At 34.1% G+C, this 27,356-nt stretch overlaps 4 protein-coding genes across 5 annotated transcripts in view; 3 read left to right on the top strand and 1 right to left on the bottom strand.

Moving 5' to 3' along the window:
* LOC107588053 (vacuolar protein sorting-associated protein 4B-like) overlaps positions 1-2,992 on the top strand; it is a 7,291-nt gene extending 4,299 nt beyond the window's left edge. The window contains exons 8-11 of the mRNA XM_016276047.1: positions 866-947; positions 1,020-1,239; positions 2,146-2,286; positions 2,362-2,992. Of these exons, the coding sequence (XP_016131533.1) occupies positions 866-947; positions 1,020-1,239; positions 2,146-2,286; positions 2,362-2,463 (545 nt within the window). The 3' untranslated portion in view covers positions 2,464-2,992. The remainder of the gene's footprint in view (positions 1-865; positions 948-1,019; positions 1,240-2,145; positions 2,287-2,361) is intronic.
* Positions 2,993-4,307: 1,315 nt separating this feature from the next.
* On the bottom strand, positions 4,308-10,118 carry LOC107588054 (pleckstrin homology domain-containing family B member 2). 2 transcript variants are annotated; one of them, XM_016276049.1, is made up of 8 exons: positions 9,909-10,118; positions 8,260-8,315; positions 7,344-7,496; positions 7,030-7,132; positions 6,907-6,946; positions 6,690-6,776; positions 5,143-5,260; positions 4,308-5,073 (listed from the first exon to the last, which is right to left on the bottom strand). In XM_016276049.1, the coding sequence occupies exons 2-8, from the start codon at positions 8,294-8,296 to the stop codon at positions 4,940-4,942; spliced, it is 672 nt and encodes a 223-aa protein (XP_016131535.1). In that variant the 5' UTR covers positions 8,297-8,315; positions 9,909-10,118; the 3' UTR covers positions 4,308-4,939. The 2 variants fall into 2 exon arrangements, with proteins under 2 accessions (XP_016131535.1, XP_016131534.1); XM_016276048.1 differs by lacking the exon at positions 9,909-10,118 and adding an exon at positions 8,610-8,718.
* Positions 10,119-10,550: 432 nt separating this feature from the next.
* LOC107588107 (uncharacterized) lies at positions 10,551-26,515 on the top strand. The gene is made up of 9 exons (XM_016276116.1): positions 10,551-10,687; positions 15,547-16,467; positions 18,340-18,478; positions 21,049-21,343; positions 21,407-21,666; positions 22,328-22,586; positions 22,741-22,865; positions 25,385-25,557; positions 25,630-26,515. Exons 2-9 carry the CDS (start codon positions 15,582-15,584, stop codon positions 25,821-25,823), a joined length of 2,331 nt encoding a protein of 776 aa, XP_016131602.1. The 5' UTR covers positions 10,551-10,687; positions 15,547-15,581; the 3' UTR covers positions 25,824-26,515.
* LOC107588106 (uncharacterized protein KIAA1614-like) overlaps positions 26,192-27,356 on the top strand; it is a 7,894-nt gene continuing 6,729 nt past the window's right edge. Inside the window, exon 1 of the mRNA XM_016276115.1 lies at positions 26,192-26,239. Within this exon, the coding sequence (XP_016131601.1) occupies positions 26,192-26,239 (48 nt within the window). The remainder of the gene's footprint in view (positions 26,240-27,356) is intronic.

Raw genomic sequence — 27,356 nt, 5'->3', positions numbered from 1 at the left:
AAGAGACCAAGAAATGCAGATGAGCTGAAGGCCACTGTCAAAGAAACCTGGGCTTCCATACCACCTCAGCAGTGCCACAAACTGATCACCTCCATGCCACGCCGAATTGAGGCAGTAATTAAAGCAAAAGGAGCCCCTACCAAGTATTGAGTACATGTACAGTAAATGAACATACTTTCCAGAAGGCCAACAATTCACTAAAAATGTTTTTTATTGGTCTTATGAAGTATTTTAATTTGTTGAGATAGTGAATTGGTGGGTTTTTGTTAAATGTGAGCCAAAATCATCACAATTAAAAGAACCAAAGACTTAAACTACTTCAGTCTGTGTGCATTGAATTTATTTAATACACGAGTTTCACAATTTGAGTTGAATTACTGAAATAAATGAACTTTTCCATGACATTCTAATTTATTGAGATGCACCTGTATATAGTGATATATATATATAATGTTATAATATAATATTTTATCACATTGAAGTCAATCTTTTTAGTTATATTTTTGTTAAAAAAATGTTTTTTTTGTGTGTGTTCATAGCATTTTGTGTTCATGCATTATTTAAAATATTGATTATAACCTTAATTTTCCCATTCTATATGCTATACAATTGTTGTGAATTAATATTTTCCACATAATATTTAAATTATTTCTTTAGAAATGATTTTTTATTACTTTTAATAGTGTCAACATACATTTAGGTAATATGTAATATAATAATTTCATAATGTTATAAAATAATATTATACTGAAGTCCTTCATTTTTATTTAATATTCTTGTTAGCAGTTGTTTTCTTTGCTGTTTTTGTCTTCGTAATAGTTTCCATTATTTATTGATTCTAAACTTAATTCTCTCATTCTCGCAGGCGTAGGAAATGACAACGAAGGAATTCTGGTCCTTGGGGCGACAAACATCCCGTGGACGCTGGATTCTGCCATCAGGAGAAGGTGCGTCATACAAATTCTCATGGCTTTACATGTCTTTATAGGCATTGGTTTATTATTGTCTCATGGTTGTAGGTTTGAAAAGCGCATCTACATCCCTCTTCCTGAGCAGCACGCTCGCTGCTCCATGTTCAAGCTGCACCTCGGCTCCACTCCCAATAGCCTCGATGAAGCTGATTTCATAACTCTCGGGAAGAAGACCGACGGCTACTCAGGTGCCGACATCAGCATCGTCGTTCGTGACGCCCTCATGCAGCCCATCCGCAAAGTTCAGTGCGCGACCCACTTCAAAAAGGTACGGAATGACATTTATATAGAAGTTAGTTTAAAAAAAAGCTAATTATGACTTTGTCTCTTTGACTTTTTATCAGGCATTTCTGAGTTTGTCTCACAGAATTGTGAGACTAAAAGCATGATTTATGAGATATAAATGCAGAATTGTGAGAACAAGTTTATATCTTGAAATTCTGTCATTTGTTTCTCTGAATTCTTACATCTCACAATTCTGAGTTTATATATCGTGATTCTGAGAAAAAAAGTCTATAAATTGTGAGATAAAATTTCCTTTTAATTACCTTCACAATGGCCTTTTTTCATCGCTTCCAAAATCTGTTTTCTACGCCACAGAATAAAAAAAAATAATAATAATAATATTTGTGAGTTTTTAATCTCATAATTCAGATTTTTTTTAGATTAAATTACAAATTAAAAGGAATGTGAGTTTTTGTCACAAATCAGACTTCATAACTTGCAATTCTGAAATTATCAAAAACAAAAAAAAGAATTGTGAGATATAAATTCAGAGATTGAGTGCGAGAAAAACGTTTACATCTTGCAATTCTGACTTCTGTGAAAGAAAGTCTGAATTGTGAGAAAAAAAAGGTTTTATTTATTTATTACATTTTTATCCCATGGTGGAAAAACAAGCTACCATATTGTTCTTTTTATTGCCATTAAATAAAAATAAATATTTGCAACTTTATATCGTATCATTTATATCATAATTCCGACTTTTCTTCTCAGAATTGTGAGCCTATATCTTGTAATTCTGAATTTATTTTAAAAAAAGTCTGAATTGTGAGATTGAAAAGTCTCAATTACTTTTTTTTTTTTGCATGGCGGAAACCAGCTTCCATACATTCGTATGCCTAGTGAAGCATCTAATCGATCCGAATCCATGCTCTCATGTCTGTTTTAACAGGTCAGGGGAAAGGCATGGAACAGCCCAGATGTTGTGGTTGATGACCTCTTAACCCCCTGCTCTCCAAACGACCCAAGCGCGATCCAGATGACCTGGGTGGATGTAGCGAGCGATAAACTCCTGGAGCCCATAGTCAGCTTGGTAAGTTTGCAGCTAGTGGGGGAAAAAAGCTGAAGTCCCAGAGCTTGTTTTGACCTTCTTGTCTGTGTGTCTCAGGAGGACATGTTAAAGTCACTTGAGAAAACCAAGCCCACCGTGAACGAGGAGGATCTGGAGAAGCTTAAGAAGTTCACTGAGGACTTTGGTCAAGAGGGATGAATTTTTGCAGGATTCATGTGGAATTTATTTATATTTTCCCATCATGTTTACAAAAGCTCCTTCTCCATATTTTTGATTTATTTTCAAAATCTTTGGCCAGTCTTTGATCCTGAGATTTTCTGGGGGGTGTAACATTTTTGTGAGCCTTAATATTATCCTGAACATAACCAATCAGCACTAACAGCCATTTGAAAGATATTAATTATTCCTAAAAATCCTCTTAATTTGAAAAGGTTTGTTGCAAATGGGTCATGATATTTTGACTTAGACTTTTGAGAGATTAAAAAAAAGTCTTTGTATTTATGTTGGTTACTTGTGCCTTAATGGCCTGTTACTTTTGTTCCTCATTGCCAAATAAGACTTAAAATCACAACCAGTAAAAAGACAACCAGTGAGCTGTGAAAAAGTGTCTACAAGTATGTGAATACGTGTTTTGGGTATGCAGACCTCTTTCTTTGTCGCCTCTAAAGTGTTTATCATTTTTCTACTCTTTTTCTACTTTAGTCTGTAAATAAAGTGTATAAACTACCTCCTCTTTGTGGTTTTCATGTCTTGTTCCGTTTTTGCTTTCATCCAATACACACACAAGGTACTTAAAGAAATCGCAAGCAGAAAAACAACATGAATGCACGGTGACATTTTTCAACTTACACTTACAAAACCGTATCCACTGGTATATACAAACACTACATTTTCTGTTGCAGTGTTTCTTATAAACGATTGCAAACTGAAACTTAATGAGTGAACTGACCCAAAGAATCACGGGACATCTTATTTTAATAGTTTAGAAATAACACATCCATGATTATGTGGGTATATATTAACAAGTCAATTATTTTTTTGAGGTTCAACCAGCAAAGCAATAAAGAAAAACGCATTAGATATAAGCATTTAAGCATCAAGTATAATGATGTCAGATGAAAAATGTCATTTTTCTGAATCACTGCTCCATTAAACAGTCACAAACGTTTAAAAACAAGAGTTAAACTCAACCATGGCCTGAAATCCACTGATACATGAAACAATTATGATTAATATCTCTTATATACTCATGATTATACATGTTATGTAAACGCAACAAAGTCAAAGTACAGTAAAGAATAAATTGTGTGAATGTGACAGTAAATCCAACCGATCACATCGATCCAACTTTTCCCTGAAGTTTCCCTTATCGCTTCCCATCACAAACATTGTGAATAATAATTATGCTAGTTCATTTCAAATGTTTTCTCAAGAGAAAAAAAAACACACACACACACACACACACAAAACCAATCACATTTTTCAAAGTACCGTAAATAAATCTCAAAGAAAGTGTAAAGTCTCCACACAAAAGGGAAGAATACACACTTGATAACGCCGAGTATAAATAAACACAATAAAAGGAGTTAAATGAAGGCCGCCACAAAATACAGAGGCAAAGAAAGGAAAAACTATTGAAAAAGGTGCAGGAGATTAAGAACTCTCTTTACTCTTTCCTGAACAACATCTCTCTCACCCTCAGAGTATTAATCATAGATTATTACGAGTTTCCCCGTCAATTTAGATTTAACTGAATATTTCACACAAAAATGACAATCCTGTCATAATTTACTCACCCTTAAATTTCTTGAAATCACACGATTTTTAAAGACATTTAACAAAATGTTCATGCTGCTGATTGCCATTCAATTAAAAATTCATATTTTATATAGATATTTTTTGTCAAAAAAGTATAGATTATCAGCAATCCTTTGTTAAAGAAATGAAAACAACATTTAAAAAAATCATTTTCAAATGAACTATTCATTTTAAACAAAAACAAAAGGCAAAGAAAGGGAAAAGAATCTGAAAAAAGAGTGCTCAATGCAAGGATGCATTCCTGAATAAAATCGCAATTGCAGTCACAGTATTAATCTGTATTATTATGAGTTTTCTTGCCAAATTATACTATACTATACAAAAAAAAATTTAATTAAAGATGTCCTGGATGTAAATCCATTTTTATTGTATGGAAAATAGTATCTTGAAAAAAAAATTGTATAGATTTTTACTGATATTTTTTAAAGAAATTTTATGAGAATAAGATTATGACTGAATTTTCATTTTTGAGTGAGCTATTCCTTTTAAACGAGACCGTCACAAACATATTTAATTCAGCACAATTTTGGCTTTGCAGCTGCAAATGGCATTTAAAACCATTTCATTTCTAACCTCACTGATTATCCTTATCTTAAGACTAGCCGCCAATATTTTAGTGTATAGCTTTGTATGCTACAGATTAAATTTGCAAAGCAAACGCATTTGTTGGTGCCTAATCCAAATTACATAAACTTTGGTACAAAGACAATTACAGAAAAGTAAACAGATATTTGCCCAGCCCGGCTACATTATCAGACCTGCGCATTACGAGGCGTAAAGGGAAAGTTAAAACAACACGGGAAGGGTTTCCTGCACTGTAGGTCAGGTGGGGTTGGGCTGGGTTCATAAAAACACATTAGAATACTGAAAACAGGGAGCCGAGGGCCAATCCCGTCGCAGCACCAGCCAACATCCCCAGAGCAACGTCACCTGTGTCGTCACGGCGACGCTCCTGCACTATGACGTGGTTGACGCCGGGTGCGTATCCGCCTAATGGAGACAAATAACAAATGTCAATCAAACTACATAAAAGTCAAACGTCAAGCAACTTCCTGTTACCTTGATAAAGATACGGGTAGGCAACTGCATACTGCTGCCCATCTGCTGAGTAGACCATCTGTGTGGCATAAGGCGGAGGATGAGGAACATAACCGCCATATCCATCAGGACAGAAAACCTAGATGAAAATTAGAAAGAAATTAGGGGTACATGATTTATCCGGTTTTAATTTTTAAAGATATAAATACTGTATATTGATTTGAAAAATTTTCTGGATGCTCATTACATTTAAATATAGAATATTTCTATTTTTTTCATTTTTATAAAATATAATTTATATACACTCATTTTGACTTTTTTTTTTTTTAAATTAAATTCAATTAAATTATTTGTATTATGATTTAAATTATTGTATTATAATTTATGTCAAAAATTATTTCATAAACTAATATTTTTTTATTTAAGTATTTATATTGATGGATGCTCATTTCCCCTATTTTTACATTTCAATTATTTGTTTTTATTTGTTTAAATGTATTTTTACTTTATTTTAATAATTATAAATTTTTATAAATTATTATTTACTATTATATCATTATTTTTCATTAACAATTATTTTTCTTTTTTCTTTATTTATTGTATATTTGCTTGAGTTTTTCCTTATATGTAGTTACATTTTATACTATGTTTAATAATTATAAAAGTTAATAAATTTTTTTTATCCCCTATTTTTACATTTCAATTATTTGTTTTTATTTGTTTAAATGTATTTTTACTTTATTTTAATAATTATAAATTTTTATAAATTATTATTTACTATTATATCATTATTTTTCATTAACAATTATTTTTCTTTTTTCTTTATTTATTGTATATTTGCTTGAGTTTTTCCTTATATGTAGTTACATTTTATACTATGTTTAATAATTATAAAAGTTAATAAATGTTTTTTATTACATTATTCAGAATATTGAAAATTTTAATTGTGCATGCTCATTTCTTCTATTCTACTTGTAAATTATATATATATATATATATATATATATATGTGTGTGTGTATGCATATATGTATGTATGTGAATAAATATTTATACATAAAATGTATTTTAACATTTCATTGAAATATTATTAAAAATGCACTTTCATACTTAAATGTATCATAAATTTGTTTTATTATAACTTAAAACATATATCACATTTATTAAATTACAAATTAAAAAAATAATCAATTATAATTAATTTAGATGAAATAGTACAGAATTATAATATTAACCATAACATAACATCGGGAAACAATCTACATTAGTGTCCTGTTTTCGTCAGCTAGTTAAAACTGAAACCTTTATTTCAAGCAGTGTTTTATTGGGATTTTGATAACATCCTTTTTATAGGACCCTATATACTTTCAAGCATTGCTTGTTAATGTAATCCAACCTCAATTGTTCTTCCTAGTCAAACAAGTTTATGATCAAACAGAAATGACAAAGTCAACATCTAAAAGGAGCTTTAAAACACAAGCAACGACATAAGCTGGATATCCAAGTAAAAAAAATTATTTTCTGTAGTAATCAACATTTGATACAGTCATTTTCCTCTAAATATATTACCTGTGGAGTTGGGTTTAACTCAGAATAGGGTGGAGGAGCTGATGCTACGATGTCCTCGGCAAAACCAACCTGAGGATGCTGCACAATCTACAAAACAGACCAACTCATGTCAGCAAACGCCTCTGTAACGCTTCTGAAATCAGTTCCAGAAGCTGCGCTACTGGAAAGTTTAAATGTGAATGTGCTTTCCCACTCAAATTGCATTTGTGTAACTCACAGTGTTGAGTCTAGCATCCTGGAGGGCCATGGTCCAAGCCCTATGCGAAAATACATCGAGTTAGTATCAAAAAATCTCATTTTGAAGCACACATTGTGAATATTAATAACAAATTTGACTCACAAAGCATCGTCTGCACTGTCTGCGCAGATGCTGATGACCCGACCGTCCCGGCAGACGATCTGCAGGAGGGAGTCTTTGCTCTTGCCTTCAGGTGGCATGAGATCTGGAAATAAATAATGGAGGATGAAGAACAACAACACATGGAGACTTTCAAGTTACTTACTATTCACTTTTTCATCCTGTTTTTGTCCAACGACTTAGAAAAACCTGTCAAGCACTACATCAAAAGGCACTTTTGAAGTTTTTGCATCTTCCGCATTTCAAAAGCAGAAGGAAAGACAGCGGATGAAGACTAAAGTGCGCATCCCTCCCACCTCTACACGCGCTGGCGTTGCGGATGTTAATGCAGTCCACCTTCATGTGGATCTCGTCTTCCATGTCCCGCCGCTGCTGGTCATCGTAGAAGACCAGACGCCCATCTGACCAGAGGTCAAACCAGTTCCTCTTCCAGCGCCGCAAGATGGTGCCTGATAGACGACAAGATTAGATTTTAGAATTACTTCTTCTAATTATACATTTTTATTAAATTCTTTTTTTAAATTACATTCTAAAATAATTTAAGCACAAGTTGTATAATATATATATATATATATAAGAAATTTATAATATATAATTATTTTAATAATAATTTATTTAGACAAAGTTTAATATCAGCCATGTTTTAATTACTTTTTTATAATTAAAACAATACAAATTATATTATAAAATAATTGCATTATAAAATGTATCAACTTAATTGATATTCTTCATATTACAAATGTACTATAAATGAATTAAATTCTAAAAACAATTAAATACAATTGCTTGTAAATGTACAGTCATCTGACCTCTATAGTTTAAACAAGTTCTCTAAAAAGAGCTTTAAACACTTAAGACTTACAAGACAAACACTATACAGCCAGATAGTCAGCTCATTAGGTTTTGAGACACAAAGTTCAGCTGAATTTCAACTTCCGTTTAAAAAATCATGACAAGATAACTTAACAAGTAGATGAAAGGACACGGTCTGCTGTAATGAAAGAAACCGAAAAGCTTTGCAATTCAACCTCCAAGCTAAACATTACGCATACTTGATGTATATTTCAGAGGCTTTAAATGATAAAAGTGCTATTTAAACTTTCATATGAATTAGAAAATCGTCATAAAATGCTTTAAATCGACATCTAAAAGCCCCAAAATAACTCAAACGAAGGGTTTTAAGGTCATAAATACGGAGTAATAAACACTCACTTTGTCTGTGCAGCCATCCGCTCTTCACAAACGCCATTCTCCAATAAACTCACTACCTAAACATATAAAAACAATTCACTTTAAGCCTATCAATACCATTTTTATGTACAGAAAATTAAACTGAGCGCATGTACATGCAGATATTGTTGTTGTTTTTTACAGTAAATACAGTTTAGCTGTTGAACTTCTCCGCCTATCAGTTTCAGAGTTAGCTTTGCGCTCGCGGCGCCGTTGTGCTAAAATCGACGACAACCCGACGAAATAAGCATCCAGAGACATCCAAAACAGCTCAAAACATGTTGGAGCACTACATCGATGCCATATTCAATGGATTAAATGAGTAAATCTACCCTCTTTCGGTGTGTTGACGTCTGAAGTGTGTGCGACTAGCAGAGCGAGAGCAGCAGCAGCAGCAGCATCCTCCTCCTCTCAGCTCAGATCAGCTGATGCCTCATGCACCTATCAGATGATCAACTCGACTCTTATTAAGTTTACACAGTTTGTTTAGATGAGCTATCATAGTTCAGAGCGTTTTTAGGACAAATAATGAATATATTTAACATGTAGGGATCAAAACAGTTCAGTGAAATTAATCTTCATTCTTATTTTAGGTGCTTTTTCTTATGTCAGAGTGTTTCCAAAGTAAATACAGTTTTAAAAAAAGGTACAGCGTAATATACAGTATATTATAAAATATTGTTACATTGATCATATGATATTATAATGATATTAATATAATGAGAAAGGAGATTATATATAGCCTAACAATAAAATATAGTATATTTAAAATTATGTATAAATTGTTTAGAATATACAATTTCATATATATATATATATATATATAAATAATGTTTTGTAAAATATTATACAATATTTTTTTCTTATTATTTTTATATAATTTTTCTTATATTCATTTAAATGTATTTTTCTTTTTCAATACATTTCACGACCTTTTTCTGTATATATATTCATTTATAATATATTATACATTTTATGATACATTATTTTTTTCCTTTACCTTTTCCTTTAGTATTACAATTACACACACACACACACACACACACACACGCGCGCGCGCGCGTATATATACAATCATATATTATTTAAATTATATTACATTATACTTAAATTATACATTAAAAAACATTTCACAATTTTTTCTTAATAAATTAATTGTTTTATTCCACATAATGTAACTTTTTTCCTGTACATATATTTATATGTACATATATGACAAATACAATTTTACATGGGAGTCATTAAAAGTATGGCTTTTCTATTTTCTTTAAAAATGACCATATTTGCATGACTAGCATTTGAATTACAGGATACAGTATAATATATATTTACACTATATATAATACGATTTCATAATTTTCCTTCAAGTTATTCATTATTCTTCTGTATGTATAAAATAGAATTTTACATGGAAGTCATTTTCTCTTACTGTACTTTGTCTTCTTTACAAACATTTCATGTAAACACTGGAAACAGTCACACAACATTTTATTGCTCTCACCACTAGATAGAGCAGTTTCGCCGGGAATTGGGTGCATTTAATGTTCATACAAAGGAAAACGTGCATTACCATAACATTTTTGCACAAACCCATGTATAGATTGTCTTTTAAATGAAAAGTAACCAGCTACCTTCATACGAAGTTCTGCGTTTGCATCTCCAATCGTCGTGTTCCTCCATCACACTGCATTTGCCTAAGCCTTATCTAGCTCAGTGTTTTCCCCAGTGACCTTTCCCACAGACAAAGTGAATGAGGGTCCAAACCAAATGATACCAAATCATCAAACCCTAAACCCCTCATTCATGAAGTTTCTGAAGCAGGATTGCATTAGATCACTTCACATTTGCAAACCGAAACACAAACCACTTTGAGATTCAGTTTAACATTCAGTGGCTCACTGTTATGATCATATGGTGCAACATTACCTACAGCGACACTTCTTTAAATGGACTGTTCTGAGAACAGATAGCCGGATCTAATCCGACTGTAACCTGTAGACAGTGTCCACTTCCACAGCTGGGAACGTCACGAGTCGGTTGGCACAGCTGAGCTCGTTCTAGTGCTGGTTGAAATAATCTCATCCGAGCCTCATTCACTCATACTGGGGAGGCTTGTGGGGGCCAGATTGAAGTGATTTACGCAACAATGTCTCGCCAGTGGTTGGCTGTTGCAGATTTTGTTTAGTCTTAATCTTTGGGCAGATTAACCGACCGAACCAATTGTGTGCCTACACGGGCCTAATGTGTGTGGAGAACTTGTGAAATCAAAACAGAGTCCCTGCGAACTTCATCTAGACGAGAATATATTGCTCTGGAGGAAGTATAATAAATGTATTTGCTCTTGAATTATTTTTTTTGTTCATTTCTGAATACCATGATGGTCAGTTATGCACATGACAGTGACTGACAGGTAAGTGTCATAGAAGTTTACATTAGTATGTATTAAGTGGATTTTTGTTTTTACAGTATTCTGTAGATCTGCAAAATTTAGAGTTTGTAATAGTAGTTAATCAGATATAAACCTACATAAAAAAGCAGATTAAAAATATATTATATTATGATTAAAAATGGTTTAAAATGTATTAAACTAGTATAAAATAATTATATATATATATATATATATATATATATTCAAATTAACTATATACTGCACATACACAAATATATGCATATAAAAGTACCGCGAGAGCGATTAGACAGCATTTAAAATGTTTTTTGATGTCAAATAAGTCTTGCTGTTTTGCTTTTTTGTTAAAGCGGTGTTGCTGTTGTAAAGTTATACTGCTACAGTTGTTGGTTGCTGGGTTTTAAAGCAGGTTCGATCCTTATCACTCTGTATTTACAGGATTTCACTGTCCACTCTGTTCAAATGTGGATGAATGGCTACACATAGATGTGTCTAGAGCTGTGTGAGATCACTACCATCCTGCTTTTGTGGGGGTGGGTAGGGGTGTTCAATACATTTTTTGTGTTTTGTTGTTTTCCCCATAGGTTTTTAACATTCTAAAAGCTCTTTATTCCAAATATACTACAAGCTAGTCAGTGTATTCAGTAGGTGTAATGTATTCTAAGTTGCTTCAGAAGTATTGCAAGTACTACTACGTACAACAATAAAACAATGCATTGACATAAAAAAGGAAATTTACTTTTGGTACTTAAGTACTTTTAAAAGCAAGTACTTGTGTACTTTTACTTAAGTAAAAATCGGTCTTTATAACTTTTACTTGTAATGGAGTAATGTCTGACCAGCAGTATCTGTACTTTCACTCAAGTAATGGAGTTGAGTACTTTGTCCGCCTCTGCGTATGACTTGTACTTACTCATGCCTTTGAAATGGTCTCATTTCCTGTAGTTTTCTCATCACCAACAGATTGCGCTGGAATAAAAACAGCACATGGAAAATTGAAAATATTAGTTACAGGCCTGAAAAAGTTATGGAAATGATTCAACTTCTAAAGTCTGGGGTGGGGGGAGTTATAGTGAATATTTCTATACTATTTATTGGTATGGTTAACTCTTATGCTTGATTTAATAGGCTAGAAATCGCTATGTGAGCATATTTTTATTCATTCACTTAAAATAGTCATGGAGCTAATTCATGGAAACTTCTAAAGTAAATATTTCTGCATTCTATTTATTTTTATGCTTGACTCTAGTCTAACAGGCATTTTATTGGCTAGAAATTGTTCTTTGTTGGCATAATTATTTATTAAAAACTAATGGTACAAAATCAGGGATTTTTTTTATATATCATATGATTTATATATATATTTTATAATTATTTTTGATAAGTTACTTGGCTAGAAATTGCTCTTTTGAGCATAATTATTTTATTTATTTATTTTTTAAAATTGAGGAACAGAATCATAGAAAGTTTTAAAGTAAATATTTCTACATGTTATTTACTTTTTATGCTTGACTCTAGTAGGTATTCAATTTGCTTGAATTGCTCTTTGTGAGCATAATAATTATAAATATGTATATATATTTATAATATATAAATAATATTTATTTATTTACATTTTTTAAATCATGACCAGAATGTCCGGGAACTCTTACAAAAATTCATTCTATTCCTTTTTGGCCCTCATTAATCCTCATGGAAGATTGGGCCAAGCAATAATAAAAAAATAAAAACCATCTTGAAAAATGTCAATGCGAGAAAAAAAAAACGGTTAAATTTCGAGTAAGAAAGTCTAAATAAAATGTTGAGAATATGTTGAGTTTATTCTCAACATTTTATATCAACTTTTTTTCTTAAAACTGTGAGTTTAATCTTGCATTATGACTTTAATCTCGAGATTTATTTATTTTATTATTATTGCTAAGCCCTAATCCTCTTACTCATTGGTTGGTGTTTTTCCAAAACATATATCTTTCTCTCTACCTTTGAAAATTACAAGGTCATCAGTCAAATAGTATATTGCTGTATCTCGTCATTGAACTAGATTTTGTTATAACTAGCAGCTTGAACTCTTTAATCATATTTGTGAAGGTTGATGTATGAAATATGGCCTTCTTAAAATTTGGGAAATGGTTTGTTAATATTTTAAAAACCTAATAAGTGCTTAAAATTGCTTGTATTTTTCAATCTTGTGAGTGTGTTCAGACAGAATAACGTCTGACTGTGTATCCAAGTGTGAAGTACCGGGAGGGTGTCCTAATTAAGAGAGGACCAATTAAATCAAATTAATCTCCCAGAAAAATCACTCGTTTGTGAATTTACCTCAGAGAAAACTTGTCTGTCCTGGTCTGTCATATGCTATGTGCACACCATAACCTAACTACACCGCAGTAAGATTTATTAAATCAAAGTTAAGAGCATTCAGATGTTAGTTTGACTACATTGTGCTTTGTTAAATGATGATTGGAGGTTTAAAAGCAGGATAGTGCTCTTAAGCCGAAAGCCAAAAGGGAGATAATGTGTCACCAAGCCCTACATTATTCTCAGAACAGGTTAGTGTGTTGTATTGGTTCCTGGTGAAACTATTTGTTCTACATCAGTGGCGTTAGTGGTTAGTAGAGCAGATTAAACTTATTTGTTACACTAAAATATTTATTATTACTTTCTACAAGGTCATCAGTCAAATAGTATATTGCTGTATCTCGTCATTGAACTAGATTTTGTTATAACTAGCAGCTTGAACTCTTTAATCATATTTGTGAAGGTTGATGTATGAAATATGGCCTTCTTAAAATTTGGGAAATGGTTTGTTAATATTTTAAAAACCTAATAAGTGCTTAAAATTGCTTGTATTTTTCAATCTTGTGAGTGTGTTCAGACAGAATAACGTCTGACTGTGTATCCAAGTGTGAAGTACCGGGAGGGTGTCCTAATTAAGAGAGGACCAATTAAATCAAATTAATCTCCCAGAAAAATCACTCGTTTGTGAATTTACCTCAGAGAAAACTTGCTTGTCTGTCCTGGTCTGTCATATGCTATGTGCACACCATAACCTAACTACACCGCAGTAAGATTTATTAAATCAAAGTTAAGAGCATTCAGATGTTAGTTTGACTACATTGTGCTTTGTTAAATGATGATTGGAGGTTTAAAAGCAGGATAGTGCTCTTAAGCCGAAAGCTAAAAGGGAGATAATGTGTCACCAAGCCCTACATTATTCTCAGAACAGGTTAGTGTGTTGTATTGGTTCCTGGTGAAACTATTTGTTCTACATCAGTGGCTTTAGTGGTTAGTAGAGCAGATTAAACTTATTTGTTACACTAAAATATTTATTATTACTTTTGCTCAGCCTTGGGAAAATCCAGTTTCAATGCCACAATGACATACTAGCAGTTGTTTGTGACTAAAATACTTCTTTTTTTAATTCTGTGGTCAAGCTCTGGCCCAAGCTGTTTGGAAAGAATAAAAAATGCAAAAGTCTTTTTGTCAAAAAAAAATAAAAAATAAAAAATAAAATAATAAAGGAAGTGATTTATCAAAAATTCAGTTAAATGAATAATGTGCTTTCCACTGGTCTGCGGACAGTTAAACCTCTGTGGTTACTAATGGCCTTAAAAAGACAGTTTAAAATGCCAAATACAGCATATCATGCAGTAAGTGATACTGGCTAATGAAGGCCTGTTTTCACACAAGTATTTCCCGCAATTCATGTTAAGTGTCACTCAAAAATGCAAAAAATGCTAAATCTATCACTAAATTCTATGCACTCAAAAACTCCTTTTTTATAGTTGAGAAGTGACAGACTTTTTTTTAGATTTGTTTTTCACATTTAAATGATAAACATGTTAAAACAAGAGCAGAGACCATCTTTGAAAGCAATTTATAAATACAAATACATAACTTCAAGGTTTGTTTTCTTTCAGTCAGAACACTGCAGATTAAAATAAAGTGATTAAAAAGTTTTTAAAAGTGTGAAACAGATCTGCAATTCATCATTTATCCAATCAATATGCAGTAAGGAAAAAAAAACTTGAATTATTAAATATACTTTCTCTGAAAACAAGTCTTAATATTTTATCCAGTGTTGTACTGATACTTCTTGAGTAACTGTATATTGTTTAAAAGAAAAGACAAAACTGTAGGGCTTTAATTTCATAAACAAAACATTTACTTTAATCATGTAAACATTGGGTTTCATTTAATAACCATGCGTACGCACAAATTTGTGCGTGAAATCTGCGTACAAGCATTTTCATGAACAAACTATGAATCACCAAAAACGTTTTAAAGGTTGGCTAAAGGAAAGGTTGTGTGGAGAGGGTTTGGGTATGTTTTAGGCAAATTGCTTATTTAGAATATTCCAAATTCATTAAAATTACAATGATGTTAAGAACAAATGTGCATAAGCACTTCTTATCCAGTGTTGTACTGATACTTCTTGAGTAACTGTATATTGTTTAAAAGAAAAGACAAAACTGTAGGGCTTTAATTTCATAAACAAAACATTTACTTTAATCATGTAAACATTGGGTTTCATTTAATAACCATGCGTACGCACAAATTTGTGCGTGAAATCTGCGTACAAGCATTTTCATGAACAAACTATGAATCACCAAAAACGTTTTAAAGGTTGGCTAAAGGAAAGGTTGTGTGGAGAGGGTTTGGGTATGTTTTAGGCAAATTGCTTATTTAGAATATTCCAAATTCATTAAAATTACAATGATGTTAAGAACAAATGTGCATAAGCACGTGTTGTAAATTAGGAGGAATTTTTTTCATGAGAAGTTCTCCTGTGTGTTCGATTACAAATAATCTACGCAGTTATTAGTAAATGAGACCTAACTTGTTTATTTCTGTCCCCTCAGCCACCACAATGCTCCACTGACTCTCCGTTTCAACCATGGAGGACGCAGTGACCTCTGAAGATGCTGAACCCCTGCCTGCCACCTCCCAAAACACTGACATCCACCTCGGTGAGCCAGAGGATGAGTGTCCTTCCAGCGCCAGCCTGGAGCCCAGCTCCCCGTCCTCGCCTTTCAATCAGCAAGCTCAAGGCTCTGGCGTATCGGCGCTGCAGTCCAAGGTCAAGGCTCTCTCTGAACGCAGAGTTGTCTGGAAAGAACCTGGAAGTAAGAACCAGGACAAACGAGTGGTTCCCGGGACCTTCATACTGGGATACGCCCTCACGGACGCTTGGGGCTCCAGCAGTAGCGATGAAGACGGGGAACCTCGCAAGCCCCTGATGTTCCTTGCAGGAGACCACAAGCCTCAGGTAGAATTCGACTATGATCCCGTCTCTTCTGAAGCCTTGCTGGCAGTTCCACGCAGCCTTGGAGAAGGAGCAAGCCTGGAGAACCTCTCGAACGATGCTTGCGGTTCTCAAGACGATGCTTCTCCATCTAATAAACCATGGATGCCACCGAAGTGTTTCTGGAGGTCCATCAGACCAGAGATGCCGGTTCTAAATGGGAATGTTCCTGTGGGGAAAGATGGACCAAATGGAGGAACCTTTGGCCACAAAATGGGCCACAAGTTTCCAAGGGAACTGCAAAGGTCTGATAGCCTGGAGAGTCACCTACGCAGGTACAATCATGGTGAGGTGGGACAATGTGGACTCTGGCGGGCTGACAGCTTGGAGAGCATGTGCAGCAGTGGAAGCTCGCTGTCCCTGGCCGAGAGGGTCGAGATGAACCGCGGCCTTCTCAAACAGATGTTGCAGAAAACCCAGAAAAAAGACCATGTACCAGGACAGAGAATAGAGGACCCAACGCACATTAGCGGTAGAGGTAAGGAGATCCATTACAGTAGGTAAATGACATGACACTCGTTTATTTTTTTGGAACTCTTGCTTTTTTCAAAAATAAAAAATTCTAGGGTGGTATTCTGATATAACAATGAATAAAAAGCCTATGAAAAAAACAAAAACTATGAAATTATTATATAAGTAATAAATATTACTTGTATTAATTAAATATAAGTAATTATTATTATTATTATTAATTAATTTTTATATCATTAAACACTTTTACTAAATCACTTTTTAATTACTTTCATAATCATATTAATCACATTTTGTTCTTTTATTTTTACAAAACCGATTAACTCTCATTACTCAGTAATGGTAATTGAAAAATGTTTGCTCGCCAAATCAAAATCATGCAGAAAAAACAAAGCATAAAACAGGAAGTGACATCATAGAGGACCCCTGCAGAGCCTCGTTACTGTGTAAACTATTAAATTTGACCTTTTTATTTTTACAGTTAGTCCAGGGTGTAGAATATCATGTGGTGCGAAAAACTTAATGATATATCAGTTAATAAATTTTTTTTTTTAAGTATCTTGAAAAGATATAATTTTAATTTATTATTTAATATTATTTTCGATTATTATTTTTACAACAAAAAATTATGATTAAAATGTGTATGTTATTAATTGTTATTGTATATTGACACCACATGACAGTTTTAAAGTAATTAAGTAGAAACCTCTCTTGAAAATAGTCTATAATTGTTTTTCAAAATCATATGTAAACATGAATACAAAAATATATTTTTACATTTTTAAAAATAATAAAGGTTTGTATGTTTTTAATTGTTACTAGATGGTGACACCACGTGGCATGTTTAGAATAATTAAACTGATCTTCTTTTGAAAATACTATAAAAAAATAATTTTATTAAAAAATATATTGATTAAAAGAATATATAATAATATATTAAAAATCATATTAAAAAAACAAACACATTTTTAAGAACCTGGCATATGCGTTTCAAACTTGGCTCAAAATTGTCCATCTTGTTTCCGGAAGCTGAGATGTAATCTGCCTTATCTGATGTAACATAGTGTACAATATAATGCGTAGCAGCGCTAATCCAATGTTATCAGACAGGTGTTAAATGCCGTTAGCGCATGTCTGATGAGATGACATTGTCTCCTTTAGCAAGTTTAAGGATTACACAAAATGATCGCACATGGCCTCCCTAATGAAGCAGAGGTCATATAGACGAGAGAGCTGGATAATCCAGATATGAGGGGACAGAAGGATAAGAATGAGAATTACACTGATTAAAAGCAACTCAGAGTAGTAGTGATAAAGCCTGTCAGATGGGAAAACGGAGACGGTGTGACGCTTCACTTTTTCGCTTGTTTTTTCTCACTTTTGAAGCACCAGATGTTGACACAAACATGATGACCTTGTCTTGTCAAGTGAGATAAACAACTGGCTTTTAGCTGTCAGGCAAACACAGTTCACTCCACTTGAAGTAGATGCTGCAGTAGTGAAACTGTGGATGGCGTAGAGCAGGGATCCTCAAATCTGGCCCACGAGATCCACTTTCCTGCAGAGTTTAGCTCTAACCCTAATCAAACACACCTGAGCATGCTAATCAATGTCTTCAGGATCATTAGAAAATCACAGGTAGCTGAGTTTGATCAGGGTTGGAGCTAAACTCTGCAGCGCATTGGAACTCCAGGGTAAGATTTGAGGAACCCTGGCGTAGAGTATTGGTCATGGTGGTCAAAGCAGGGAAAATGCATTAAAAAAATTACAATTAGTATATTTTATTTATTTATTTTATATATATTTAATATTAAGTCATTATTAATTAGGGAGGTCATAACCCTTGTAATCTACACCCTGAGTGTCTCTGTTTCTACAGGTATCTGTGGCCTGAATGACAGTGATTGGGATTCTGGGATTTCACTCCAAGGTAGTGAACACAGCCAAAGGTGGGCAGCACAGATTGATGCTCTCACAATTATCTCACACACACACATACACACACACACACACACCATGTATATTTAGCTTCTCACAGTGCTGATTAGAGATTTATTATTTTAGCTTTCAGGGACTCTCAAAAGTAGTGCTTAATCATATTTAAATGTTAAACATACACAAAGTGGAACGTGAGCTCAAGAGAAAACAGCTGCTGATGCTTTTCATAAGCTAAGGAATGAGATCATATCATTGGCTCTTCCTTCCTCTCCTTTAAACTCCACCTAAGAGTTGTATAACAAAGGAAATAGCTGAGCTATTTTCTCCAAACCAATAAAGATGCCACAAATTCTTAAAAAAAAAAAAAAAAACGGGTCACTGCCAGGAAATTAGTGCCTGAACATTTCAGGAACATTATTTATTTAAAAATCAGATCACTGTTATTATGAGAAACTTAAGAAACTATGTGGTCAAAAGACTTTGAATGTGCTCATGTGGTTATGTTAGAACGATTATTAATACATAACAGTGTCACAAGATAATAGTGTTGAAACAAATTTTCAGCATTATAGGAAAAAATATTAATGTAATCATGATATTTGAACTTTAATAAAAGCTAAATTTATGTAGAATTTTGTTTTATTTTTAAAATGATTATTTTTATAACATTATACACTAAACAGAGCTGAAGTTATTCAATAATGAGTGTTAAAAATTCTTTGAAAAATGAAAAAATAAATAAATGACAAACACATATACACAAAAATGTTTTTTGCTTGGATGAAAAAAAATGAATGAGTGAATTAGTGACTGACAGATAAACATTATTTTTAAATGTATTATTATTATTTACATTGCACACTAAACAGAGTTGAAGTTATTAAATAATGAGAGTTACATTTATTTTTAATGATATCAGTAAAAAGTAGTAAATAACTAGTGTATCCATATTTTTGCTTGGATTAAAAAAATTAAATAAAATAAACAACAGACTAAAATCTTGACTAATAATTTGAAAAAAACAAAAAAAACAAATGTATTTAATTATTATTTTACTTTTTCTTTCTTTTACATCACAGATATAAACTTGGCTGAAAAGAGTTAAAGTTATTGCATAATGAGACTAAGTTTTATTTGAACAATATCAGTAGCAATTCCTGAGTTACAGCGGTTCCTGAAAATGACTCATGCATTCTTATTTATATTGATTTCATAAGCACTTTTATGTCTTGATATTGCCATATTCCTGTTTTAGAGTAATATTATCCCTGGGGGGGGGGGGTCTTGGGGTTTTGAGGCTTAGACATCATGGGAAGGGAAGGGTGTCTACATGGCTCTCTTCATATCAAAACAAGGAAACCTTCGCCTGCTCACACTTGAGGATTTGTGAGGGGGGTGTAGATCTTAAACTGTATTATTTGGTGCTGGATTGAATAGTCTTTTACTCTCTTTGGAGACGGGCAGCTGATAAAAGGGAAGGGGGGAAGTGTTTGGCAAATCTCTTTTCAGAAGCAACAGGTGCTGTTTTAAATTTCAGTTTGGCCTATTAATATGGCATAAAGTATGTCATTATAAAGACATTCGTATGAAACCAATATACAAGTATTGTTGGATATCTCTAGTACCAGAGAAAACAAAGATGCCCATTCAGTGCTAGCAGTGAAACAGCTGGAAGTTAATGGTAGTCTGAATTTAAACTTCTAAACTAAGTACACTGGCGTGGCGTCCTCCTCCAAACTCTTCTGTTATATAAGACAACCTGAATTATACAATGTGTACACACGGCTGGTGCTTCTAAGTCCCACTTCCCCGTCCAGTGCTCTGTTACGGTGGCCGAGAGAACTCAACATGCTGCTACTTAAGAAAACACATGCAAATAAAAAAAGACCCAGAAAATTAAGAAAACATCTTCATCAGTTTGACAACACATGTGCTGCAAATACTCAAAATACAGAAACGCGCTGCAAATACGCAAAACACAACTATAGTAACCATGTTTTTTAAATTTTTTATAGTAAAACCATGGTTAATTTTCATAAGGGAAGTTGTAAAAGTAAGTTAACCAGCATATATACGTTTCACAGTTACAGTAATTGTGTATTTTTGTCATCTTATTTAGGCTAATAATATCCAATATCTGTATTTGGTTGTGTTGTGAGTATTTGCAGCGCATATATTGTCAAGCTGATGAAGATGTTTTCTTAATTTGCAGGTGTTTTTTCTATTTGCATGTGTTTTTTCATTTGCAGCACGTTGAGCTCTCTCAGCCACCGTACTCTGTTCTCTACCTCAGCACTTTCACACAAAGACAGATGGGTGAGCCGCCCCAAACGCCTGTCTCCTTGTTTGGTATGAAGACAAGCAGTGTGCATTGCATGGCAGCATCCGGAACAGATTAGGGCAATTTTAAACGTCACAACAAAACCTGACATGCACTGAGAAAACAGAAAAAAAAAACATTTTAAAATGTTTTAAGAAATATATGTAAATAATAAAAGGTCATATTTAAAAGTGAAATTAATAAAACAATATTTAATAAAACAAGCAAACAAACAATTAACTAAAAAATAAAATAAAAAAATGTATGTCTATATTCTGGCTTGGATTCAAAAAATGATTAGTGTGACTGACAGATTAAAATTCTCCTCAGTAGGGGAACATTCCAGAAGCTAAAGAAGAAGGTCCGGAAACAAGAGAGCAGACAGGAACCCTTGTACGTCAATGGCCTCAGGGTTCCAACACCTCCAGACTGCAAAAATGGAACTCAAATGTGTCTCTCGAATGGACTAGCATTGCCACTCAACCCCTATGCCACGGATCCACTTGGACAGAGAATCCCAGCTCCCACAGTGAGCCAGTTGCTAGTGCGATCAGCAGCAACTCTCTGCCAGTCTTTTTCCATCTCCTTTAACAATTTTCTATCTTGTGTGACGCTGCTTGGAAAAGCATTTTGACACTTACGTTTCAGTTACATAAAATGGTCCACTAAAGTTATATTGTTATGATTACCATATTCAATTTACACATTATCAAGATTCATCATGATATTTAACAATTTCCATAGGATGTTTCTTCCATTGTCCTATGATATGCACAGCCATGCTTTCCATTCTTCCTTAGATGTGGACCAGCACCAGAGTACAGGACAGCTGGGATCTGATGCAACATCCATCAGTGCTGAATCAACCCAGACTCGTCTCAGTAACGGACACGTCAGAGGTCCAATCAAACCAGTGCATCTCAGGGCAACTAGCCCAAACTTTTCACAGTGAGTAAAGAGGGAAAGAAAGAGAGGGTGGAAATAATGAATATGGTATGTCCATACCCACAGCTTTTTTGGTTAGGACTTTAACAAACCAGATCCTTTACTAAAATATTCAATCCTTTCTCTGAACAATTTAATTTCCGGGGCCACAATCATACGGATTGCTTTGGCACTTGAGGCTCAAAGTAGGTTAGGGGAAATGTGGGCCAGGCTTCCTTATGACTGTATGTTTGTCTATTACAACACTGCCACCTACTGACTGAGAATCATAATTGCATAAACATTTATACAAAATCAAAATTGTAGTGTATATATATATATATATATTATATATATATATCGCTTTTATACAGACATCACAAAATCTAAATTGCACCATAAAATAAAATTAATGAAAGAAAAAAAGAAAGAAAAAAGAAACTAATAAAATAAGCCAAAAAGGAAAACAAACAAACACCTTTTTGTCAGTAGGATTAGTTTTTTCTATTATTATTAATTTATTAACTATTATAAAACATGTATTTTTAATAATTAGTAAAAAATATTTATTTATAATAAAAACAAATGACATGCCCAAGCCATGAAATATTGTCAATGTGGAGATTAAAATAGCCACACACAAAAAAAACACTGAAATAACCTTATGACTTACCCTGTTTTTCAGAGCAGGGCTGGATGCAGAGCAGCGAGAGGGTCGACCCAAACTCTCCTTGCGGCGGTTCTTCTCTGCCATGGGGCTGAACAGCGTGGGGTTGCTGAGAAAAGGACGATCCAGCAGCATGGATCAGCTCAGCTTGCACCCCAAACCCAACTCAAACCCAAACCAAAACACTCGGCCGACCTCACCCTCCACCTCCCCCAGCCCCACACACAGACACCACCACCAGCTGAAGAAAGCCCCCTCACTGCAGACTATACGTCTGGTTAGCATCTATAAAATAATATCAACCTTCAGATGTCTTTCAAAAAACATCTAGAATTTTATCATAATTTGAAGATACAGTTACATGGATGTGTCAATATGCTACTTGTTCAAATTTCAAGAGAGCGGCGCTGACTGTCATTTCTGACCACTAGGGGTCTCCGTTTCTCCAGCTGAGGAGATCTTCATCGGCTCAAAACCTCCAAATCCCCAGAAAGAAAACAGACCGTTCCTCTGCATACACTCCAGGAGAACAGCCCTGTAGTCCTGTATTAACCAGGTACAGTAGTTACACAACTTACAAATGATGCATCACTTCAAATTACACCAAACAATATAATATAATATAATATAATATAATGGTTCAATGATATTACCATGCTTTCAGGCAACATCATGATAATATAACATATACAGCTGCCAAGAAATGCATTGTTGTATTGACATTTATATTCATAAATGTTTTTTAAATATCATAATTGTTTATTTTTTTCAGGGTTACATTATTTGACCCAGGAAAAAATGACTATGGATTATATAAAACAATTATAAAAGGTTAAAGTGACGTGAGGCCAAGTATGGTGACCCATACTCGGAAGTAGTGCTCTGCATTTATCCCATCCAAAGTGCACACACACAGCAGTGAACACACACCCGGAGCAGTGGGCAGCCATTTATGATGCGGCGCCCGGGGAGCAGTTGGGGGTTCGGTGCCTTGCTCAAGGGCACCTCAGTCGTGGTATTGAAGGTGGGAGAGAGCGCTGTACATTCACTCCCCCCACCTACAATCCCTACAAGACTCAAACCCACAACCTTTGGGTTACAAATCCGACTCTCTAACCATTAGGCCACGACTTCCCACGACTAAAATATAAATATTTGTAAAATTATATATTTAAAATATATATTTGTTTTTATGTATATACATTTTGAAATGTCAAACACAAATATTAGAAATATGTATACAAATATAAATTTTTGAGTCATGAATATTACATTGAATATTGATTGTTTTAAGGGTATTTTATTTATATTTATAGTTATGTTTTATTTATATTTACTTATAGAATATTTGAATCATGAATATTACATTGAATATTGATTATGTTTTAAGGGTATTTTATTTATATTTATATTTTTAGTTATAGTTTATTTATATTTATATATAGAATTATTATTATTATTTTTTTAATATCAACATTTTTAATGGTTAAATTATATATATATATATAAAATAAAAATAATTTTAAAAATACAAAATAATGACAGTTATGAGAGTCATACTGTCTGCTTTTCTTATCTCGTCTTTGACCTATATCAAAATATCATAGTATTATTTACTGTTACCATCCCTGTACTATGGTAACGCCAACACCACAGTAATATTATTTAAGTATTATTTCATACACATGCACACCACTTGATCTCAATAAATCTGCCTGTTTACCTCTTTGTAACCTTTTAGTGTTATGAACAATGGCAATTTGAAGCATGACATGTTCTGCGGAGCACGCATCGTGTTCCTGTAATGTTCAGACAGCTGTCGTGTTGTGCAACGAGATAAGTATTTTCCTTTGACTGGGTCAGCAGCAGCAGCAATAAAAACAGACAGAGAGGGAGGGAGGGAAGATAAAAATAGAGGTGTGTGTATCTGCCAAAGAAAGACATGGAATGCAGGGAATGATCACTCGTCTACATGCTGCTGCTATATTCAGCCTCTTGTGTGTGTTACTAGATGCTGCCCTTTAAGCATGTGTGTTTGGGTTGCTCACAGTGCCAGATAGTGTGTTTGTCGCCAGTGTTGTGATTCGATAGTGCCTGTGAGTGCGTGTCGTGTTTATGTGTGTGTGAATGTGTGTCTGAGTGAAGGAGAGATAGCCAGAGAGGAATTCCAGCCCCAGTGACTGGAGAAGAGCTGCAGCTTACATCATCCTTCTTGAGAGCCAGTAAGAAAGCAGAGAGCCGCTACAGAGACATGCTATAATTGGCTGTTCACTTGGATCTGACACAGAGAAAGGGAGATAAAAAGACAAGCTGAAATACAAGGAGCAAACACTGCGATACGTCTGGGGACTATCATTATATGACCGGCTTCCATGAAAAAATTTCACAGTTGAAAAAATTTAATTCTGTACAATAATAAATATTAAACTGTTTTTATATTATATTATTTTATTTTTTTGTAAAAAAAAAAAAATCATATCATAAGGCCCTTTTATAATATAATATAATTATAAGGAAATTTAAGGTTTTCTTTGCAGTACCTGGGAGTGCCATGCCATTCAAATACCATGGTATATGAATGTAGTATTCAAATACTACCATGGTATATGGCCCAGTGTGTCTGTTTATATAATTTTATTTTAAAATGACATATTATATTATAAATATAATTATCTACTAATAAAAAAATACTTCATATATGTAACATTTATTATATCATTTTAATTTATCAAATTATATATTTCTACATATATAATTTGAATTACATATAAATATAATTTAAAAATATATCCACCTAGTAACCACACAATACCTCCTAGTAACTGCATAGCAACACATTAAAAAGATTTTTCAACACCTCTGGCCTAGTGGTAGAAACATTCACTGTTAAGAACCACTCACAAATTTCTAAGAAAATAATAAAAAATAAAAATAGAACTGCTTAAATGAACATACTTCAAAATAATATATTATAATTAGTAAATAATAAGTAACTCACCATATAATCTGACACTAAAATAGTTCTGTTGCACTTTTTTGGTCTTTCTAAGTAGATAAATCTGTGTGTGTTTTTAGGGGTCTTCAGCGTGCCTTGAGTGTAGAGGATGTGGGGCGGCCCAGTGCGGTGCGTCCGGTGGGACGCGTGGCTCAGGCCTTCCCTGACGGCACCATCCTGCTGGAGCTCTCCAGACCCCCCAACGGCCCCTTCGGCTTTCTCATCTCCCGAGGAAAAGGCAGGCCAGACTCAGGTGAGTGACCTCCCGCTTCATGCACTTCTGACATAGTCAGAAAGTTTAAGACTAACTGGCTTTATGTTTAAGGGGTGTACGTTGAAGAAATGGGTGACAGCAATATGGAGAAACTCTACGCGGGGCTGCTCGGGGTCGGGGACGAGATATTAGAGGTGAACGGTGAGAAGGTGGCGGGACTCAGTCTGGACCTGGTGACCCGTTTAATGACTCAAAACAGCACAGCTTCAATCCGCGTACTACGACATAGACGCTTACAGCGCTAACTGAAGTCAAGACTGTATCAGAACCACGTTTTGTTCCAGTCAACATAAATGAAAACTGCAAAAAAGCATCAGAAATTAAGTCAGGGATGAGTTCGTGAAAACGGCAGTATTACGTTTTACTGACCTTTGGAGTTTTATCATAATGATCACACAATGGTCCATATTAAAGGGATAGTCACCAAAATTTTTATTTTTTTATACATTTTGTTCCAATTCAGTTTCATTTTTTTGGGTGAATTCATCCCTGAAGCCACTGTTATGGCTAAAGGCCTGTTCACACCAAAAACAATAACTATAACAATAATGACAAAAGATATAGTTTTAAAAATCATTCTAAAGTCATAAAAATAACACAGTCCACAACTATAATGATAACAACACAGAGGAACAAGTTTGTCGTTGGAGTCACTTTCCAGGTGATGAACAACAAAAAAACATTGGCAGCCAATCAGAATTCATCCTGCTTTAAACAGTTCGAGCATTTAAAGAGGCAGATGACAAAACTGCAGTGCTCGTTTTAAACAGATTGTTATTGCATGTTGCTGTGGATGCTAATATAGTTCTGTCATGACAACTCTCTGAGAGTTTAGCATGGGAATATACATGGCAATGATAATGTGTTTAGTCTTGGCGGAATAGATCTGCTATGCTACTGCTGCGGCAGAGCGAGTACAGAGACTTGCTACTGCCAATACATCCACAGACGTGCTGCTGTGAGCATGTAGGAAATACTGTTGCTGTACATATAACATATATAAAACAACCCCCATATATAACACACATGAAATTACCCCGTACAGATCTATACAAGTGGAGCTGGGGAAGGTGGAGGGTTTCTGAAGCGCGCTGCAACTGCTACAGCAAGCACTAGCTGAGTATTTAAATGTTGAGCAGCAGGCTCATTGGCTGCTGATGTGAAAGAAACCAATCAGCTGCGCCATGTGAATAATAATGTGATTATATCTGATTGAGTTAGAACCTACGGCCTGCGCCATCTGTAGTTTCATGACAGAACTTTGCATTTATCATTACAGTTTAAGGGGTCATATGATGTTGCTAAAAAGAACATTATTTTGTGTATTTGGTGTAATGAAATGTGTTTATGCGGTTTAAGGTTCAAAAACACATTATTTTCCACATACTGTACATTATTGTTTCTCCTCTATGCCCCGCCTTCTGAAACGCGTCGATTTTTACAAAGCTCATCGATCTGAAAAGCGAGGTGTGCTCTGATTGGCCAGCTATCCAGTGCCTTGTGATTGGCCGAATACCTCAAGCGTGTGACGGAAATGTTACGCCCCTACCATATTGTGATGATGCCCTGTCAGGCCGGAGCGATGAGACAAAAACATTAAAACCCATTATAAACTAGGCATTTGTTGCATCCAGTGGGGACATAATTACGGATTATAATGACTTATACTGTCTTTTTACGCATTGCGTTGCATCGCACTGCGTAAACATAAAACCAGGTCTGCATTTGTGATCGGAGAAATGACAAACTACAAGCGCTACTCTACACTGCTCAAAACT

The sequence above is a fragment of the Sinocyclocheilus grahami genome, unplaced genomic scaffold (genome assembly GCF_001515645.1).
Source record: "Sinocyclocheilus grahami isolate Dianchi unplaced genomic scaffold, SAMN03320097.WGS_v1.1 scaffold98.1, whole genome shotgun sequence".
Lineage (NCBI taxonomy): Eukaryota > Metazoa > Chordata > Actinopteri > Cypriniformes > Cyprinidae > Sinocyclocheilus > Sinocyclocheilus grahami.
Note: the sequence above shows the minus strand (reverse complement) of the source record. Positions and strands in the feature narration are given on the sequence as shown.

What these genes read in the sequence shown, in the direction of transcription:
- LOC107588054 (XM_016276049.1), bottom strand. Translation starts at nt 8,296, where the DNA reads ATGGCGTTTGTGAAGAGCGGATGGCTGCACAGACAAA. An exon ending in GACAGTGCAGACGATGCTTT is followed by an intron (nt 6,947 to 7,029) that starts GTGAGTCAAATT and finishes ATTTTCGCATAG; the next exon opens with GGCTTGGACCATGGCCCTCC. An exon ending in AGTTAAACCCAACTCCACAG is followed by an intron (nt 5,261 to 6,689) that starts GTAATATATTTA and finishes ATTTTCATCTAG; the next exon opens with GTTTTCTGTCCTGATGGATA.
- LOC107588107 (XM_016276116.1), top strand. Translation starts at nt 15,582, where the DNA reads ATGGAGGACGCAGTGACCTCTGAAGATGCTGAACCCCTGCCTGCCACC. An exon ending in ACTAGCCCAAACTTTTCACA is followed by an intron (nt 21,667 to 22,327) that starts GTGAGTAAAGAG and finishes CCTGTTTTTCAG; the next exon opens with AGCAGGGCTGGATGCAGAGC. An exon ending in AAAAGGCAGGCCAGACTCAG is followed by an intron (nt 25,558 to 25,629) that starts GTGAGTGACCTC and finishes TTTATGTTTAAG; the next exon opens with GGGTGTACGTTGAAGAAATG.